The 18,805-nt window shown below is 40.9% G+C and overlaps 1 protein-coding gene across 7 annotated transcripts in view; it reads right to left on the reverse strand.

The window, feature by feature from the left end:
- The window catches only part of bcas3 (BCAS3 microtubule associated cell migration factor), a 423,910-nt gene extending 406,206 nt beyond the window's left edge, over nucleotides 1-17,704 (reverse strand). For 4 of the 7 annotated variants that reach the window (XR_010000122.1, XR_010000121.1, XR_010000123.1 and 1 more), the window contains exons 1-5: nucleotides 17,521-17,701; nucleotides 13,807-13,894; nucleotides 11,887-11,941; nucleotides 11,633-11,708; nucleotides 10,700-10,806 (exon numbers count right to left, since the gene is read on the reverse strand). Coding sequence is in view for 4 of the 7 variants with exons in the window: in XM_062959513.1 (XP_062815583.1) it covers nucleotides 10,700-10,806; nucleotides 11,633-11,708; nucleotides 11,887-11,941; nucleotides 13,807-13,877 (309 nt within the window). In the remaining 3 variants the exon portion in view is untranslated. The other 3 variants (XM_062959515.1, XM_062959514.1, XM_062959516.1) reach the window with 3 other exon arrangements.
- Nucleotides 17,705-18,805: the final 1,101 nt, after the last annotated feature.

Genomic DNA, 18,805 nt, shown 5'->3' on the forward strand with positions numbered 1-18,805 from the left:
ACATTTCACCCACATCTATGGCAGAAATCCTCAGAGGCTGTGAGGTCTGCTGGGATTTAAATACAGTATCTGTGGAAAGTTCAGGTTGGGAGAACGAACTCTAGTCTGAGGCGAGTGTGAATGTTACAACTGATCCAGCTTGTTTAGCATTTAATGGCTTTAAGATTCAAAGCCTGGCTGCTTTCCTGCTTGAAGGAATCCTTTGTTGGGAGGTGTTGGCTGGCCCTGATTGTTTCACGTCTGGAATTCCCCTGTTTTCTGAGTGTTGTTCTTTATTTATTATCCTGATTTTAGAGTTTTTAATACTGGTCGCCAGATTTTGTTCAGGGCAAGCTAACACTTGGGCTGTGGCGCAGGCGGGAGAGCAAGCCAGCTGCAATCAACTGCAATGAATCACTCTGACCAGGAGGTCATGAGTTCGAGGCCGCTCGGAGCCTATGTTTGTTTGTCTTTGTTCTATGTTAAAAGGCATTGAATGTTTGCCTATATTATTATTATTATTATTATTATTATATATGTGTAATGTGATCCGCCCTGAGTCCCCTTCAGGGTGAGAAGGGCGGAATATAAATGCTGTAAATAAATAAATAATAACACTTCCCAACCTGGACATTCCACAGATATATAAACCCCACTTGCCTAGTTTCCAAAAGACCTCACATCTCTGAGGATGCCTGCCATAGATGTGGGCGAAACTTCAGGAGAGAATGCTTCTGCAACATGGACAGACAGCCCTGAATACTCACAGCAACCCAGTGATTTTGGCCATGAAAGCCTTCGACAACTATTGCTCTATTTCTTAGAAACTCTCCATGGGCCAGCAGCTGCTGACTAAAGGAACCAGCATTGGTCTGGGGACAACAATTTCTGCCAAGTGAATTTCCAACCTGAGCTAAATACAGGACCATTAAGAGAAAGAAAATAGGCTATAGTCCACTGAAAATGTGGTAGAATACATTTGTTGGTCTTTAATGGCCACAGGACTTTGTTGGTTTTGCTGCAACAAGCGAACATGATTGGTTGCTTAAGAAATAATGCCTAGATTTCCTGTAAACATTTCCACACAAAACATTTTCAGAACTGTTTAGTAATGAGATGTGATACACAATGTCAAATTCTTGGGGGGAAAGAAAACATTCTAAAGCAGTGTGACAAATTGCTCAGAACTTTGAAACAGATGCAATGAGGTTAAACTTTGAAAAAGCAATCTGCTGACATAAAACAATCTTGAAACAAAGTTCGCAAAATACACTGTTTGCAACATCAGAGACGTAAGCGAGCTGATATAAAGCACTTATAAATTCAGCAACATAGAGCCATGCATACAGCCTAACAGCTTCAGGTGTTGCCATTCTTTGTCTCTCCAATTTCTTCTTGAGTTACACATTTAGGATAGCAACATACACAAGCAAACACAAGTTACATAGAAAGCCCTATATTTTCACTTCTTTAGATACTTCAAGGACATCATTAAAATTTCTACATCATATGAATGAACTTGTTGGTCTGTTATCTTAACTCTTTTAATGTTGATTAGAAAGGATCAGAGACAACATGGCACAGAGGTTGTAATGTTGGGCTATGACGCGGCTTGACAATGAAAACACACTGGGCACTCTCAGTCTCAGAAAACACTTTGTTAGAGTTATCAAAAATTGAAAATGAAGGCACATAACAACAAAAGAAAGGATCAGGATGCTCTATAATGTATTCTTTAATAAATATTGCTTCTATTGAGGACTGTAACAATATTTTCTGCCTAAGGTCTGGTTCTTTTAAATTCACCTTAGTAAGATAATAATAATAATAATAATAATAATAATAATAATAATAATAATAATAATAATAATAATAATAACAACAACCCAAAAGGCCACCCTGCTGGGATCTGCACGCATCATCCGAAAATACATCACACAGTCCTAGACGCTTGGGAAGTTTTCGACTTGTGATTTTGTGATACGAAATCCAGCATGTCTATCTTGTTTGCTGTGTCATACTTTTATAATGATGATGATGATGATGATGTGTTGCTGAAGGCTTTCATGGCCGGGATCACAGGGCTGTTGTGTGTTTTCCGGGCTGCCTGGCCATGTTCCAATAGCATTCTCTCCTGAAATTTTGGCCACATCTATGGCAGGTATCCTCAGAGATGTGAGGTCTGTTGGAATACTTCTGGAACATGGCCAGGAAGCCTGGAAAACACACAACAGCCCCAACAACAACAACAACAACAATAATAATAATAATAACAACAACAACAACAACTTTATTCTTATATCTCGCCACCATCTCCCCGAAGGGACTTGGGGCCGCTCACACAGGGATGAGCCCAACAAAACATAGGTAAAAAACACAGTACATGAATTAAAACAATATCAAACAAAATAAATATAAACAGCATAAAACACATAAAACCCAGCAATTACTTTAAAACCTGGCCGCAAGTACAGCATATGCGAAGGGTGACTAGTGCAGGACTCTAAGTAATAATAATAATAAAAACAATAATAATAATTATAATTATAATAATACCTCACAACCTCTGAGGGTGCCTGCCATAGATGTGGGCGAAACGTCAGGAGAGAATACTTCTGGAACATGGCCACACAGCCCGAAAGACATACAACAACCCAATAATAATAATAATAATAATAATAATAATAATAATAATAATAATAATAATTTATTTTTCTATCCTGCCACCATCTCCCCGAAGGGACTCGGGGCGGCTAACATGGGGCGATGCCCAAAACAAAACAGAATAAAGCAATTACAACGAATATCAAAACATCTAAAATGGCGAGGAGCAGGTATAAAGTGCAATGAGAATTTGTAGACAAGCTGACTAACTGGTGGGACTATTCACTCAAATGTGCACTGGAACATCCACGTTTTAAGGTGCCAGATGGTCATTTCCACAGTTGCTAGCAGTATGAATCTTGTTCTGTCCATCCCTGCTAATATGTTCCCAACCAAGTAAGACAGTTTCTCTAATAAGCTCAGCTTCTCTTCTCTAGCAGAGATAAAGTCCTTCCCATTGCTTACTGTCTGTTATTCCCCTTACCTTATAGGTAGAGACAGCAAGGTTTGAACTTGGGACCTATTTCATGCAAAGAAGTTGATCCGCCCCAAGCTAAGTTCCATTATTTTCAACAGGGAAGAGAGATGGTTACCTATTCCCAACTTAGCAAGCACTTCAGTGACTCCCAAATGGCAGTAAAATATAGATGTGATAAGAAGGACTCAGTAAGGGACTTTAAATTGTCCAGAAAGCACCTGTAGAAAAAAAACGTTCAAGGCTACCGTTCTGGACACGTTTCAGTTCCGCAAGCAAGTCCCCGTTGGAAACTCTCAGGGATTTGTAACTTCCTTTTTCCGCCTTTTGAAAAGGCAAGGGCATTTTTGAGACAGATTTCAAGAATGGAAAATGAGGCTTAAAAGCAGCCTCAGGTGTTTTTTTCCCACCAAAAGACAGATCAACAGCCGTGACTGCAGGCAGGGGACCTGGCAGGTTCACCTCGAGAAAGAGCAACATCACAGGTCTGTCAGTCTGAAATTGCACAAGAAGTGTAAAGAGCGACAACATCAAACCTCAGTATAAGCCTATGCCTTGACTATGTGAGGACAGGAGAACACGGAGGTCCCACTCACATTTTGGAAGAAGAAAAGGAAAGGAATAAGGCAAGGAAAGAATCCCACAAGACTTCAAGGCTAAATGTGAACTGTTGTCTTAATTTCTGATGACAGACTTTGTTGTCTGGGAGCAGACCAGCCCGAATCGCTATAAACAAAAACAAAAAAGAATCCTACTCACTCTTCTTGCTGTGCGAACAAATATTTTCCAACCATAGAAAATAGCTTTCATATGGGGGATTTTTGTTTTTCGCAACAAAGAGGATGGAAAAAGAGAAATGAAGTCAAAACTGGGGTATCATCAAGGGTAAGAAATTGTTGGTTTATTTCTTTTTAACCACAAAGCAGCGGGGAGGGATTTGGATGTTCTGTGTCAGGGACTGAATGCCTTGGCCCATCTTCCTCCCCTAGACTCATCGTTGTAATATAGCAGAGATGACAGTTCAAACACTTGCAAGAATAAGATCTTCTCTTTCAGTCCAAGGGACAATTCAGTTTTTAAAAGTCCATGGGGGCCACATTCAATATTGGCAGATGAAACCAACAGCGAAAGAGTGGTGCCCAAAGTATCAGTGCCTTTCAAAGCAGAGCTCTCACTGCTAGTAGATAAACCATAGGAGTACCATCTTATTGGAGGTTGTAGATATAAATAAATAGAAGCTTTACCACCGTTTCTGAACCAAGATATACCCTGCAGTATAATAAAGTGTCACTCAGGCTTGTGTAACAAGTGACAGTATCTTTACTTCAGTTCAAAAGATCAAACAGGGCAACAATATATATATACAGCAGTCTCTCTGAATTCACACAGAGAACAGAGGGAATAAACAGTCCATTTATACAATCTTTAAACGTGCCTCATTGGTTTCCCCTGACGTTAAGTCCAGTCATGTCTGACTCTGGGGGTTGGTGCTCATCTCCATTTCTAAGCCGAAGAGCCGGCGTTGTCCATAGACACCTCTAAGGCCATGTGGCCATTGGCATGACTGCATGGAGCGCCGTTACCTTCCCGCTGGAGCGGTACCTATTGATCTACTCACATTGGCATGTTTTCGAACTGCTAGGTTGGCAGGAGCTGGGGCTAACAGCGGGCATTCATTGCGCTCCCGGGATTTGAACCTGGGACCTTTTGGTCTGCAAGTTCAGCAGCTCAGCACTTTAACACACTGCGCCACCACCAGGGGCACATTGGCCTTATAAAGGGCCCGGGCTGTGGCACAGGCGGGAGAGCAAGCCAGTGCAATTAACTGCAATGAATCACTCTGACCAGGAGGTCGTGAGTTCGAGCCCCGCTCGGAGCCTATGTTTGTTTGTCTTTGTTCTATGTTAAAAGGCATTGAATGTTTGCCTATATGTGTAATGTGATCCGCCCTGAGTCCCCTTCGAGGTGAGAAGGGCGGAATATAAATGCTGTAAATAAATAAATAAATAAATAAATAAACAGGCTTTGGAAAGTTGGCAGCCATCTCCTTCCTGACTGTTTCCAGTCAGCACTCTCTTCACTCTCCGAGGCTAAAGTGGCAGTTAAAACTGTTTGTCTCAGCAGAAAGCTAGAGACAGTAGCCAATCAGAATTCTGGCTCCTGGCTGACTTAGCCAATCAGCTGTCGACACATGCCTTTCCAGTCAACCCATTACATTATGGTGCCTGTTTACAAATCCTCACACATCTGAGAAGAGAGGAGACCTATGCAAATTTTAGAGGAGCATTTTATCTCCACATTTCTCTCTCTAGTTCCCTTTATTCCCTCGTGGCTGTCTGCATGGGACAATGTGACACAGAGTCTCTGGCACAAGGCTTTGAAATGAGGCCGGCTGTCCAATCTGGTAGAAAAGCCGAACACAATCTCTCCAACTGGGCAAGGCCTTGCCTGAGTGGAAGGGCAGGCAGGAGAGACACTTTAATTTTCCAAATTAGAGAAGTGATCCTCATTATTTCAGCAGCCAGGGTTTGAAAGGCGCCACCGAAAATTGTAGGAGTCTCCACGAAGCCTTGAAATTTGGCAACCCTAATAATCCGAGTTGACAAACGGCAATTGTTACTGCTTTTCTGCGCAGCTGATGAAACCCGCTCCCAATTTTAATGTTCTCTGAATGGAAGACAATGACAGGACCTTTGTTTTTTTAAAACACTTTCTCCAGACAAGTGAAAAGAACGAAGCTGTTAGTTAAGTGTAAGAAAAAACTCACTCTTACTACAAATGTAATGAAGGTTTTGTGGAATCGTATTTCATCGATATGACCTTTCTCCAAAAATAAGTCACCGAAAACTCTCTTTAGGGAGGCACCACTACTTATTAACCAGATTCTTCACTTTCCCAGCCCAAATCTTATTTCCACGGTTACCCTACACCTCGCCTTAGACAAAACACTCTCTTCACAGGAATATTACTAACTTATTGTAAAACTGAATGCCACTCAGTATTGTGACATCTTAATAATAATAATAATAATAATAATAATAATAATAATAATAATACAAATGCAACTAAGGCCAAGATCGAAAAATCAGCTGATGACCCAAAATGCAGACTCTGCAAGGAAACCGACCAAACCATTGATCATATCCTCAGCTGCTGTAAGAAAATTGCACAGACAGACTACAAACAGAGGCACAACTACGTGGCCCAAATGATCCATTGGAACTTATGCCTCAAGTACCACCTCCCAGCAGTGAAGAACTGGTGGGATCAGAAACCTGCAAAAGTATTGGAAAATGAGCACGCAAAGATACTGTGGGACTTCCGAATCCAGACTGACAAAGTTCTGGAACACAACACACCAGACATCACAGTTGTGGAAAAGAAAAAGGTTTGGATCATTGATGTTGCCATCCCAGGTGATAGTCGCATTGATGAAAAACAACAGGAAAAACTCAGGACCTCAAGATTGAACTTCAAAGACTCTGGCAGAAACCAGTGCAGGTGGTCCCAGTGGTGATGGGCACACTGGGTGCCGAGCCAAAAGATCTCAGCCAGCATTTGGAAACAATAGACATTGACAAAATTACAATCTGCCAACTGCAAAAGGCCACCCGACTCTGATCTGCACGCGTCATCCGAAAATACATCACACAGTCCTAGACACTTGGGAAGTGTTCGACTTGTGGTTTTGTGATACGAAATCCAGCATATCTATCTTGTTTGCTGTGTCATAATAAAATAATAAGTTTATTTATATCCTGCCTCCATCTCCCCCGAAGGGGACTCGGGGCGATTTACAGCAAAATCAAAATACAAGTAATGATTAAATATGACACATCAAAGGACAACAACAGAAACCAATAATAAATATACACAATAGGCGAAAAAACACAAACACAAAATTGTAGGAGTCTCCATGAAGCCTTGCACATCTTCTGTGCAAGTGCAATAGTAAAAATAATTGACAATAACTGGAACATCCTCTCCTCCATCCCAGTGGTGTTTTCTTCTTCTTCTTCTTCATCTTCTCTGATTCATATGTTATTTGAGTGATTATATTGCTTCTGTTTATGTGATTGTTTTAGTCAACTGTTATGTTTTTTTTTATTCTTATAGCGTTTTATAGTGTTTTCAGTGTTTTATTGTACAATGTTTTATGCTGATTTTATATTGGAAACCGCCCTGAGTCCCTTTCGGGAGAGAGGGCGGTATACAAATAAACTTTTACTTACTACTTACTTACATTTGAACATGGCTAACTCATAAGAGAAAGCCATCTTGAGCATAGGCTTGAAGCAGAAACCACTCCTAAATGTTTTTTTTTTTTTTTTGTCGTGACATGGACTTCCAAATACAGTAGAGTCTCACTTATCCAACATTCGCTTATCCAACATTCTGGATTATCCAACGCATTTTTGTAGTCAATGTTTTCAATACAATCATGATATTTTGGTGCTAAATTCGTAAATACAGTAATTACTACATAGCATTACTGCATATTGAACTACTTTTTCTGTCAAATTTGTTGTATAACATGATGTTTTGGTGCTTAATTTGTAAAATCATAACCTGATGTTTAATAGGCTTTTCCTTAATGCCTCCTTATTATCCAACATATTCGCTTATCCAACATTCTGCCAGCCTGTTTATGTTGGATAAGTGAGACTCTACTGTATGAGATAGAAGAAGGAAGGAGGAACAGGAGTTTTAATTACACGAAAATCCCACAATACTCAACTCATGAAGCGTGTGTTATACTGCCTGTTTGATTTCATTCCACAAACACTTAATTTTCTTTTTTTCTTTTTTAATGGCTTTTAACCTTCCCACCCACACTTTCCCCTGGAAAGAAATTTAGTTAAAAGCTGAAAAAAAGAGCTTCCTCTTCTAGTATATCATAGATTAAGACGCCACACTTTTTTTTTTTTTTTTAAAGTCTCCCAAGCTGTTCCTGAGGCCCAACCGTTACCGGCGTCCTTTGAAGCCAATCTAAATGGGATATTCCATTTGCAAGTAACACTTTGGTAGTCAAAAGATCTTACTCTGAGGGGATTTAATGCAAAACCACTCAGACTGTAGAGAGAGACACCATCAGAAAGGAAGGGCCGAGAAGTGTTTCCAAGCCCCATGTAACACCATTATGGAGGGTGTTGGCTTAGGAACTGTCATAAACACTTCATAATCACTCAGACACAAACTGGGTTGCCTGGAGCACATTAGTTTATTAAGTGCTGAATAGGTGTCCGACCAAACAGAGGACAAAAGCACAACCCTCTAGATAAAAGCGAGATTTAGCATGGCACACCAAAGGAAAGCGCTGGAGCTCCAGAGGCCATTTTAAGGGGAAGGTAGCCAGGATTTCTAAACACAGAAACCGAAAAAGGAAGGCGCAGCACAGAATTATGAAGGGCAGATAATGAGATGACAAGCTATTGACATACATTTACGTTAGGTATATATCTTACTCCAGGGTGAACCCCAAATGTACAGGAGCTAATGGCAAGTGGCGGGGCTGTGGCGCAGGCTGGTGAGCATCCTGCTGCAATAAATCACTCTGAGGTCATGAGTTCAAGGCCAGCCCGTGGCAGGGTGAGCACCCGTCAATTAAAAAATAAAAAATAGCCCCTGCTCATTGCTGACCTAGCAACCCGAAAGATAGTTGCATCTATCAAGTAGGAAATAAGGTACCACTTATAAAGTGGGGAGGCAAATTTAACTAATGAGGAAGTGCTGTCACAGTGGATGATGAAGCAGCTGCTCCCCCTTGTGGCCAGAATCGAACATCCCCTCAGGAGAAGGTTAAATTGCCTCTGCGTCTGTCTCTGTCTCGTTTCTATGTGTATATGGGCATTGAATGTTTGCCCTATATGTATATGTTTGGTTGTGCATTTAAGTAAATCAGATCTAATCAGATCTAATTTGCCAAATAGTCACTGTTGAATGTTTATAGGTTGAATGTTTTTATGTTAAATGTTTTTATATTGTGGAATGATATTTTAAATTGTAAGTCGCTTGGAGCACTCTGGTGGAGAGCAACTAATTAAGAAATAAAGTGAAGTGAAGTATATAATGTAATCCGCCCTGAGTCCCCTTCGGGATGAGAAAGAAGGGCGGAATATAAATACTGTAAATAAATAAATAAGTGCAGAGAGATGGAGCCAGTCTGCACCGTTATATAAGCTCCAGGGTCTTTGCAATATCTGGGGTGGAAGTAGAACTTGTTATTGAACAGGCAAAATGATCAAGGAAGGGACTGATAAAAGTGAAAAAGCTTAAACATGCGGCTTTTAAACCAAGACCAAAGAACATGTCCTCCAACAGCTGTTGTAACTGGAACTCCTATTTACCTTTGCTAACAGCTACGCTAAGCATAAATGAACATAAATGGGGAAGAACATGTTTCCAACTTCTGTCTGAAACTGTGTTCCAGAGAGGCCCAAGATTCTATGCAACTCACTGGGATTTCCTACGTTAAAAGGCTAGATATAATGAATCCCTTCCAGGAAGAAGACAGAGCTCTCCCTCCAAAGAAGGAGAATTTCATGTTCTTCAAAATCTAAACAGAGTGTCTCTCTGCAAAAATCCAACACGAACATTTTTGATGAATGGAGCGTACATCCCAGAATTCTTTACTATCTGCAGGGGTCCATGAGCAGACAAGTGGTACAGAAAGGATTCCCAAAGGCAGAAGGCTGTTTCACTTGAGTGCCAACTCACGAAACAGGATCTGAAACATCATTCTTGGCTATCCGCCTCTTTCTTCCAAATCATCTGTAGAATTCCACTGTGGCAGCAATTATTAAGGCTGCCAGTCTGGTTTTTAGCTCAGTATCTTAGCGACACCTAATGCTCATTCTCCAAAATGACAGTTTGTGGAATCACTTTTAGACTCAGAGAAATATTCCCTCTAGTTTTACATTTGTTGTGGAAGGCTTTCATGGCCGGAATCACTGTGAGTTTTCCGGGCTGTCTGGCCATGTTGCAGAAGCATTCTCTTCTTATCTATGGCAGGCATCCTCAAAGGTTGTGAGGTCTGTTGGAATGGCGCAATGGGCCACCTTGATTAGCTTTAAATGGCCTTGCAGCTTCAAAGCCTAGCTGCTTCCTGCCTGGGGGAATCCTTTGTTGGGAGGTGTTAGCTGGCCTTGATTGTTTCATGTCTGGAACTCCCCGGTTGTTCTTTATTTACTGTCCTGTTTTTAGAGGGTTTTTTAAAAATACTGGTAGCCACATTTTCATTTTCACAATCAGAGCCAGCTAGGTTTCCTAGTCCACACTCTAACCACTATACCACAGGGGGTTGGATTACATGGCCCATATGGTCTCTTCGAACTTTATGATTGGTTCTCCATAATAAGGTTTTCACTTGTTGGTGAAGAGAGGGCAGAATAAGTAGTTGGTAATGTCTCTGGGAAGGCCATTCTACAACTGGGTGCCACTGCTGAGAAGGCCCTTCGTTAATCACCCACTAGCGCTGTTCCATTTTATGAGAGTTCACAGAGTATAACCTGGTTATCTGCAACCCATTTCTACGATTTACCTCACAGCATATGTGACTCTACAAAACATCCAACACTAGACAAACCAGACACACTGTATCCTAAAGAAAGCACACATCCACATATTAACAGAGATACTTACAGGTATGCTCCATATCTGTATCCCATCGCTATAGCCAATCATTAGCAACAAAGGAGGTTCATTGCCGGTACTGTGCATCTCATGCAAGTCCACGTTCCTTGATGTATCTGAGGTTAAGAAGAAAACAGTTAAGGCAACCTGGCATCAAACTAGAAGGGCTTGCTTTAAATCAAAATAAACATGAATCAGTTGAGAAAAACCTCTAAGGAATTTTAGTTCTCAGAGTCACATTTTGCCAAAGAATTCAGTCAGAAGTTGACCTACTTCAAGCTGAATTCTCTGACAAAATGTGACTGTGAGAATTAAAATCCCCATTGGCCTGCCTAACAATTATGATATGCTAGCCCAAAAACTTTCCGGGGATGAAATTCAGATTGCAAAGGACACAGGCAGCATGTTAAATTACTGAAGACAATCATCATCATCATCACCATCATCGATGTTGCAATCCCAGGTAACAGCAGTATTGAAGAGAAACAACTAGAAAAGCTGGCACAATATGAGGATTTAAAGACTGAATTGCAAAGACTGTGGCACAAACCAGTTAAGGTGGTCCCAGTGGTGATCGACACACTGGGTGCAGTGCCTCAAGACCTTGGCCTGCACTTGAACACAATCAGCGCTGACAAAATTACCATCTGTCAGCTGCAGAAGGCCACCTTACTGGGATCTGCACACATTATTCGCCGATACATCACACAGTCCTAGACACTTGGGAAGTGTCCGACGTGTGACTCAATACAACAGCCAGCAGAGTGTATGCTGTGGACTCATCTTGTTGTGTTTCAAATAATAATAATAATAATAATAATAATAATAATAATAATAATAATAATAATAAGCTGTTGTTGTTGTTGTTGTTGTTGTTGTTAGGGGGGACTCCCCTCTAAGTTGAGAAGACAGTATGTAATGGTGTGTTGAAGGGAAACATACCGTTCAAATCAGAATTTTCAAATCTGACCCATACAATTTTCTCTTTTTCTTCTGTTGGAGTTGTGCCACTGTAGGCCTATAAGGAAGAAAGTAGAAGTTCAAAATATTGAAGCTATTTCCCAAAGGTGAAAATGCAATGTATTGATAATTAGTTTTCAACATTTTAAACTACCATAGATGTTTTCATTCTGGGTTGCTAAAAATTATATACATGACAAGCAAAAAGCTCAGTACTGTGAAATATTTCCACTTACCTGAGGTACCACATCTTGCAGAAATGTAACAACACTTTCCATGTATGACTGTTCCCTGAAAAAGGAGGAGAAAAGTAGAGCATCCATAAATGTCTCCTCTTAAATGAAAAGCATCCTTTCAGAGTTAGAAGTATCATGACATTTGTTGCTGTTGTTTGCAACAGTTCGTTTTTATAATCTTTACTCAGGTTTTTATATTATGTTTAGTTGATTACTGGGTTATAATGTTTAATGTGTCTAATTGTATTTTATGTGATGTCTTTTTATCTTTCAGATGATTGCAATTATCCCGGCTTGGCCCCATGTAAGCCGCCCCGAGTCCCCTTAGGGAGATGTAAGAGGGGTATAAAAATAAAGTAGTAGTAGTAGTAGTAGTAGTAGTTGTTGTTGTTGTTGTTGTTGTTGTTAAACAGCATAGACATGAGTAATTGCACAGTAGGGATGTGCGCAATATATGTTTCCTTCATGCATTCGTTTTGTGTCAACCATTTGTCTACACAAAACAAATGACGACATTTTCGTAGGAAACAAGAGACAACACGAAAATGAAAGCTGCACAGTCATCATGCTTGCTTTTGTTTTCCTTTCGTTTTGGCCGCGTAACAATAAGGAGAAACTGACAGAGGGCTGCTTTCCAATTATAGCTGATGTGTGCCAATGGGTGTTAATAATTATATAAATATTAATAATAGTTACTCTGGGACCCTAAGCTGAGTCTGAGAGAGGTCTGCTTCCCCATAACAGCTGATATGTGCCAATGGGTGATAATAATAATATTAATATTAATAACAATAATATTCTAGGGAAGACTCAAAACGTTTCAAAAGTTGGTGGGCTAAAAGGGGTCGAAATGCCCTCCATGTGTAGCGATTTTCATTATTATTTTATTATTTACAGTATTTCTATTCCGCCCTTCTTTCTCATCCCAAAGGGGACTCAGGCCAAATCACAATGTACATATACATGGCAAACATTCAATGCCATACGACATATAGGCATTTAACATTTTCCAGCTTCCGGCTTCATGAGGATATACTCAATTCCAGCCACAGGGGGAGCTGCTGATTCATCATCCACTGTGACACCGAGTCCTTGATGGATTACTTCCTCGATCTTCTGCAAGCTGCTGGATTTTTATGGTGTCGTAAATTAGTTAAATTAGCCTCCCCTCCCTGCATGAGCGGAACCATATTTTCCTGCTTGATAGATGCAACTATCTTTCGGGTTGCTTGGGTTAACAATGAACTAGGCTATTTTTAATGGTCTAGCGCTCAATCCGACTCAGGCTGGCTTCGGACTCATGACCTCTCGGTCAGTAGTGATTTATTGCAGCTGGCTACTAACCAGCTGTGCCACAGATTTTCACCCCTCTAGCCCAAAAAACCGAACCCTCCCATTAAGGCCAATGGTCCAAAAATTCTATTTGTATAGGCGCCCCATTTTCAGAAACAGGGACAAATACAAAACTGATACAAAACGAATGAAATGAAACAAACAAAATGAACAGCGATTCCATACAAATGTGCACTACTATTGCACCGTGTACGGAATCTCCTCTGTCTCCCCTATGCAAAAACAGTACAGTAGAGTCTCACTTATCCAAGCCTCGCTTATCCAAGCCTCTGGATAATCCAAACCATTTTTGTAGTCAATGTTTTCAATATATCGTGATATTTTGGTGCTAAATTTGTAAATACAGTAATTACAACATAACATTACTGCGCATTGAACTACTTTTTCAGTCAAATTTGTTGTATAACATGATGTTTTGGTGCTTAATTTGTAAAATCATAACCTAATTTGATGTTTAATAGGCTTTTCCTTAATCCATCCTTATTATCCAAGATATTCGCTTATCCAAGCTTCTGCCGGCCCGTTTAGCTTGGATAAGTGAGACTCTACTGTACTTAAAGAACTTACGTTACAGCTTGTGGTCGAACAACCACTCCTCCAGTACATCGGCTTGGACGGCGGGGAGATTCAGCAGCCATTGTTAATCTGTAAATTCCTATGTGAAGAAGAAAAAAATGTTTTGGAAGTTTTTTAAAAAAATATGCAGCGACTACAGCATAATCATAATTATATTCCTCAACCTTTTTGTATTGGTCGCACTTCTCCTGGTTACTTGACATTAGCTCAGGGCTCCTCCCATCCCAAATTGACCTCAAACGAATCTGTGGCACTTTATCTATGTTTCTGAGTTCACAACTTATAATGTTCACTTTGCTAATCTATCATTACAACCTCACTGTTTTTAATTCTATGTTTTTAGTAAGTGTGTTTCATTTTTTTGGTCAATGTTCAAATATTATAACTGGTGCATGTTATTGTTTATTGATGTATTATACATTGTTTTGTATCTGATATCTCTGTGATGGTGGCAGGATACAAATAAACTTATTATTATTATTATAGTTCCTAGGTTGTCACATTGTTCCTACTGCTGTCACCTGCCAGTTACAATTAAAATACTACAGAATGAAGTAGCAATGTTTCCTTTCCAAAACACCACTGTTTCCACTTAAATGTCACCAGTATCACCAGTATCTGTTTTGAAGATCAAGTAATGTTGTCAACAATCAGGTTTCCTCAATTGCACAAAATCCATTGACCAACAGGGAGCCACACTATATTCAGAAGATCTCAACAATTGTGAGTCTTTGGCCTTGTGATGTTATCTCTCACCACAAATGGAATCCAGAGATGTTGTCCATTATCTGCTCTGCCTTATTAGCAGTATCCCACCTTTGTCCCTAAATTGGGAAACAAGGTGGCTTACAATTAAAAAAAAAACAGCTAAAAGAATAAAAAGGTGCACATTGGAATGGAATTAAACACACGTGAACATTTAGCTTTTATCCTTAACATATTGTGCTTTGTTTTTTTATTTACGGCCTTTTGTTTGATATTACAGTATGCATATTGTTTTCGTGTTGTGAGCCGCCCCGAGTCCCTTTGGGGAGAGGGGACGAAATATAAATAAAGTTTATTATAATTATTAATTATTGATCAGGTTTTAATCGGTTTTGATATTTACTCTGTATGTTCAGAGTAAATATCAATATCAGGGCGGCTTACAAGTTATATGTATATACAATATATTATATTATTAGCATAGCACAATATTAGCATTATTTATTACTATATTGTACTATACCACTATATTTCAATATTATTATTAATATTACATGTAATATAATAATAAATTATTGACATTATTATATTGTATTATTATTATTATATTGTAAAGGTAATATAAGGCAAAGGTTTCCCTTGATGTTAAGTCCAGTCGTGTCTGACTCTGGGGGTTGGACTAAATGGCCCAAGAGGTCTCTTCCAATCCTCTTTATTATTATTATTATTATTATTATTATTATTATTATTATTATTAACGTTGAGGCTGGGAGGCCATCTGTCAGGGGTGCTTTGCTTGTGCTTTTGGTGCACATAGGCCGAAGGGGGTTGGACTCAATGGCCCAAGGGGTCTCTTCCAATCCTTATTATTATTATTATTATTATTATTATCATCATCATCAACATTGAGGCTGGGAGGCCATCTGTTAGGGGTGCTCTTGATGCACAAAGGCAGAAGGGGGTTGGACTCAATGGCCCAAGGGGTCTCTTCCAATCCTCATTATTATTATTATTATCAACATTGAGGCTGGGTGGCCATCTGTCAGGGGTGCTTTGCTTGTGCTTTTGGTGCACATAGGCCGAAGGGGGTTGGACTCAATGGCCCAAGGGGTCTCTTCCAATCCTTATTATTATTATTATTATTATTATTATTATTATTATCATCATCAACATTGAGGCTGGGAGGCCATCTGTTAGGGGTGCTCTTGATGCACAAAGGCAGAAGGGGGTTGGACTCAATGGCCCAAGGGGTCTCTTCCAATCCTCATTATTATTATTATTATCAACATTGAGGCTGGGTGGCCATCTGTCAGGGGTGCTTTGCTTGTGCTTTTGGTGCACATAGGCCGAAGGGGGTTGGACTCAATGGCCCAAGGGGTCTCTTCCAATCCTTATTATTATTATTATTATTATTATTATTATTATTATTATTATCATCATCAACATTGAGGCTGGGAGGCCATCTGTTAGGGGTGCTCTTGATGCACAAAGGCAGAAGGGGGTTGGACTCAATGGCCCAAGGGGTCTCTTCCAATCCTCATTATTATTATTATTATCAACATTGAGGCTGGGTGGCCATCTGTCAGGGGTGCTTTGCTTGTGCTTTTGGTGCACATAGGCCGAAGGGGGTTGGACTCAATGGCCCAAGGGGTCTCTTCCAATCCTTATTATTATTATTATTATTATTATTATTATTATCATCATCAACATTGAGGCTGGGAGGCCATCTGTTAGGGGTGCTCTTGATGCACAAAGGCAGAAGGGGGTTGGACTCAATGGCCCAAGGGGTCTCTTCCAATCCTCATTATTATTATTATTATCAACATTGAGGCTGGGTGGCCATCTGTCAGGGGTGCTTTGCTTGTGCTTTTGGTGCACATAGGCCGAAGGGGGTTGGACTCAATGGCCCAAGGGGTCTCTTCCAATCCTTATTATTATTATTATTATTATTATTATTATTATTATTATCATCATCAACATTGAGGCTGGGAGGCCATCTGTTAGGGGTGCTCTTGATGCACAAAGGCAGAAGGGGGTTGGACTCAATGGCCCAAGGGGTCTCTTCCAATCCTCATTATTATTATTATTATCAACATTGAGGCTGGGTGGCCATCTGTCAGGGGTGCTTTGCTTGTGCTTTTGGTGCACAAAGGCAGGAGGGGGTTGGACTCAATGGCCCAAGGGGTCTCTTCCACTCCTCCTCCTTATTATTATTATTATTATTGTTGCTTGGTGGCCAACTAAAGTATTATTATTATTATTGCTTGGTGGCCAACTAAAGTATTATTATTGCTTGGTGGCCAACTAAAGTATTATTATTATTATTATTATTATTGCTTGGTGGCCGACTCAAGTATTATTATTATTATTATTATTATTGCTTGGTGGCCAACTAAAGTATTATTATTATTATTATTATTATTGCTTGGTGGCCGACTCAAGTATTATTATTATTATTATTATTATTATTGCTTGGTGGCCAACTAAAGTATTATTATTATTATTATTATTGCTTGGTGGCCAACTAAAGTATTATTATTATTATTATTATTATTGCTTGGTGGCCAACTAAAGTCTTATTATTATTATTATTATTATTATTATTATTGCTGCTTGGTGGCCAACTCAAGTCCGGCCCTCCAGCTTTCTGAGACCCCGTTAAAAAAGTCTGGGACCCCTGCGACAGTCCATGAAATGTGGGCCCATGTGGCGACTGGCCATTTCCCTCAGAGGGGAGTTTCGTGTGTGCTGACGACGGTGCCATCCCCACTCAAGCAGGGAGCTTGGAAATGGGACATGGGCCCGTGTGGCGACTGGCCATTTCCCCCAGAGTTTCTCCCTCAGGAGAGAAGGGAAGAAGGCCCGTCCCGGTTCCCTCACCGAAGGAAGCCCCGGCTCTGCCTCCGTCCTTCTTCCCTCCGCGTCGGACCCCGGCCCTCCCGGCCCTCCCGGCCCCGCCCTCCGCCCACCTCTCGCTTCCTTCTCCCCTCAGGGTCTTACCTCGCTGCTGCCCACAATGTTTGGGACCCTCTCGCCGGCCACTGGCGGCGCCAGCCAATGGCCTGACAGGGGAGGCGGCACCCACTCAGCCTCCTCCTCCAATCGCTGCGCCGCTTCTCCACCACTCGGATCGGTTGCGCGCCCCCTCCTCCTCCGCCTCGGCTTCTTTCCCCGACCGTCTCCCAAACCAAGTTAGGTTGAGAGCGCTTAAAGAGAGAGAGAAAGAAAAATAGAGCGACTTGGGAACGCCCCCTTCGGGGCTTTGTTTACATCCGGGACTCCGAGCTGCCTGAAACTGATCGGAGGAGCCGAGCCAATCCGGATCGCGGGATTTAAGACCCGCCCACGTGGATTGTTGTTTGCCTCTTCCACACGGGGGAAAAAAACAAACCCTTCGATGACGCAACCACGCAGGGAACGCGATGACGCAAGCCCAGGCAGAATCATAGAGATAGGGAGTACTTCACCAGTCAGTTCTCCGCTTACTTCCGGTATCAACTTGACATATTCAGTGTAAGAGATTTATATCTTTTTCCAGTTGTATTATTTTCCAGATCTGAGATATATACACACACACACACACACACATATATATATATGTCATCGCGTTCCCTGCGTGGTTGCGTCATCGAAGGGTTTGTTTTTTTCCCCGTGTGGAAGAGGCAAACAACAATCCACGTGGGCGGGTCTTAAATCCCGCGATCCGGATTGGCTCGGCTCCTCCGATCAGTTTCAGGCAGCTCGGAGTCCCGGATGTAAACAAAGCCCCGAAGGGGGCGTTCCCAAGTCGCTCTATTTTTCTTTCTCTCTCTCTTTAAGCGCTCTCAACCTAACTTGGTTTGGGAGACGGTCGGGGAAAGAAGCCGAGGCGGAGGAGGAGGGGGCGCGCAACCGATCCGAGTGGTGGAGAAGCGGCGCAGCGATTGGAGGATATATATGTGTGTGTGTGTGTATATAATATATAAACATATATTTGTGTAATATATATAAACATATATTTGTGTATGTTTATATACACATATAGTCTTTTTATTTTCCAGATCTGAGATATGTGTGTGTGTGTGTGTGTGTGTGTGTATATATATATATATCTATATATATAAAAGAGTGATGGCATCACGGCAGCGGACAAAACAACAAAAGTAAACACCCCACAACCTCGAAAATTGACATCACAACCCCTCATCCATGCCTCTAGGTTGATACAACAAAAAGAAAAGAAAAAGAAAGTCCTAATTAGAGGGAGAGGAATAATTGTTTTTATCCAATTGCTGCCAGTTAGAAG

Source organism: Anolis carolinensis, unplaced genomic scaffold (genome assembly GCF_035594765.1).
Source record: "Anolis carolinensis isolate JA03-04 unplaced genomic scaffold, rAnoCar3.1.pri scaffold_7, whole genome shotgun sequence".
Lineage (NCBI taxonomy): Eukaryota > Metazoa > Chordata > Lepidosauria > Squamata > Dactyloidae > Anolis > Anolis carolinensis.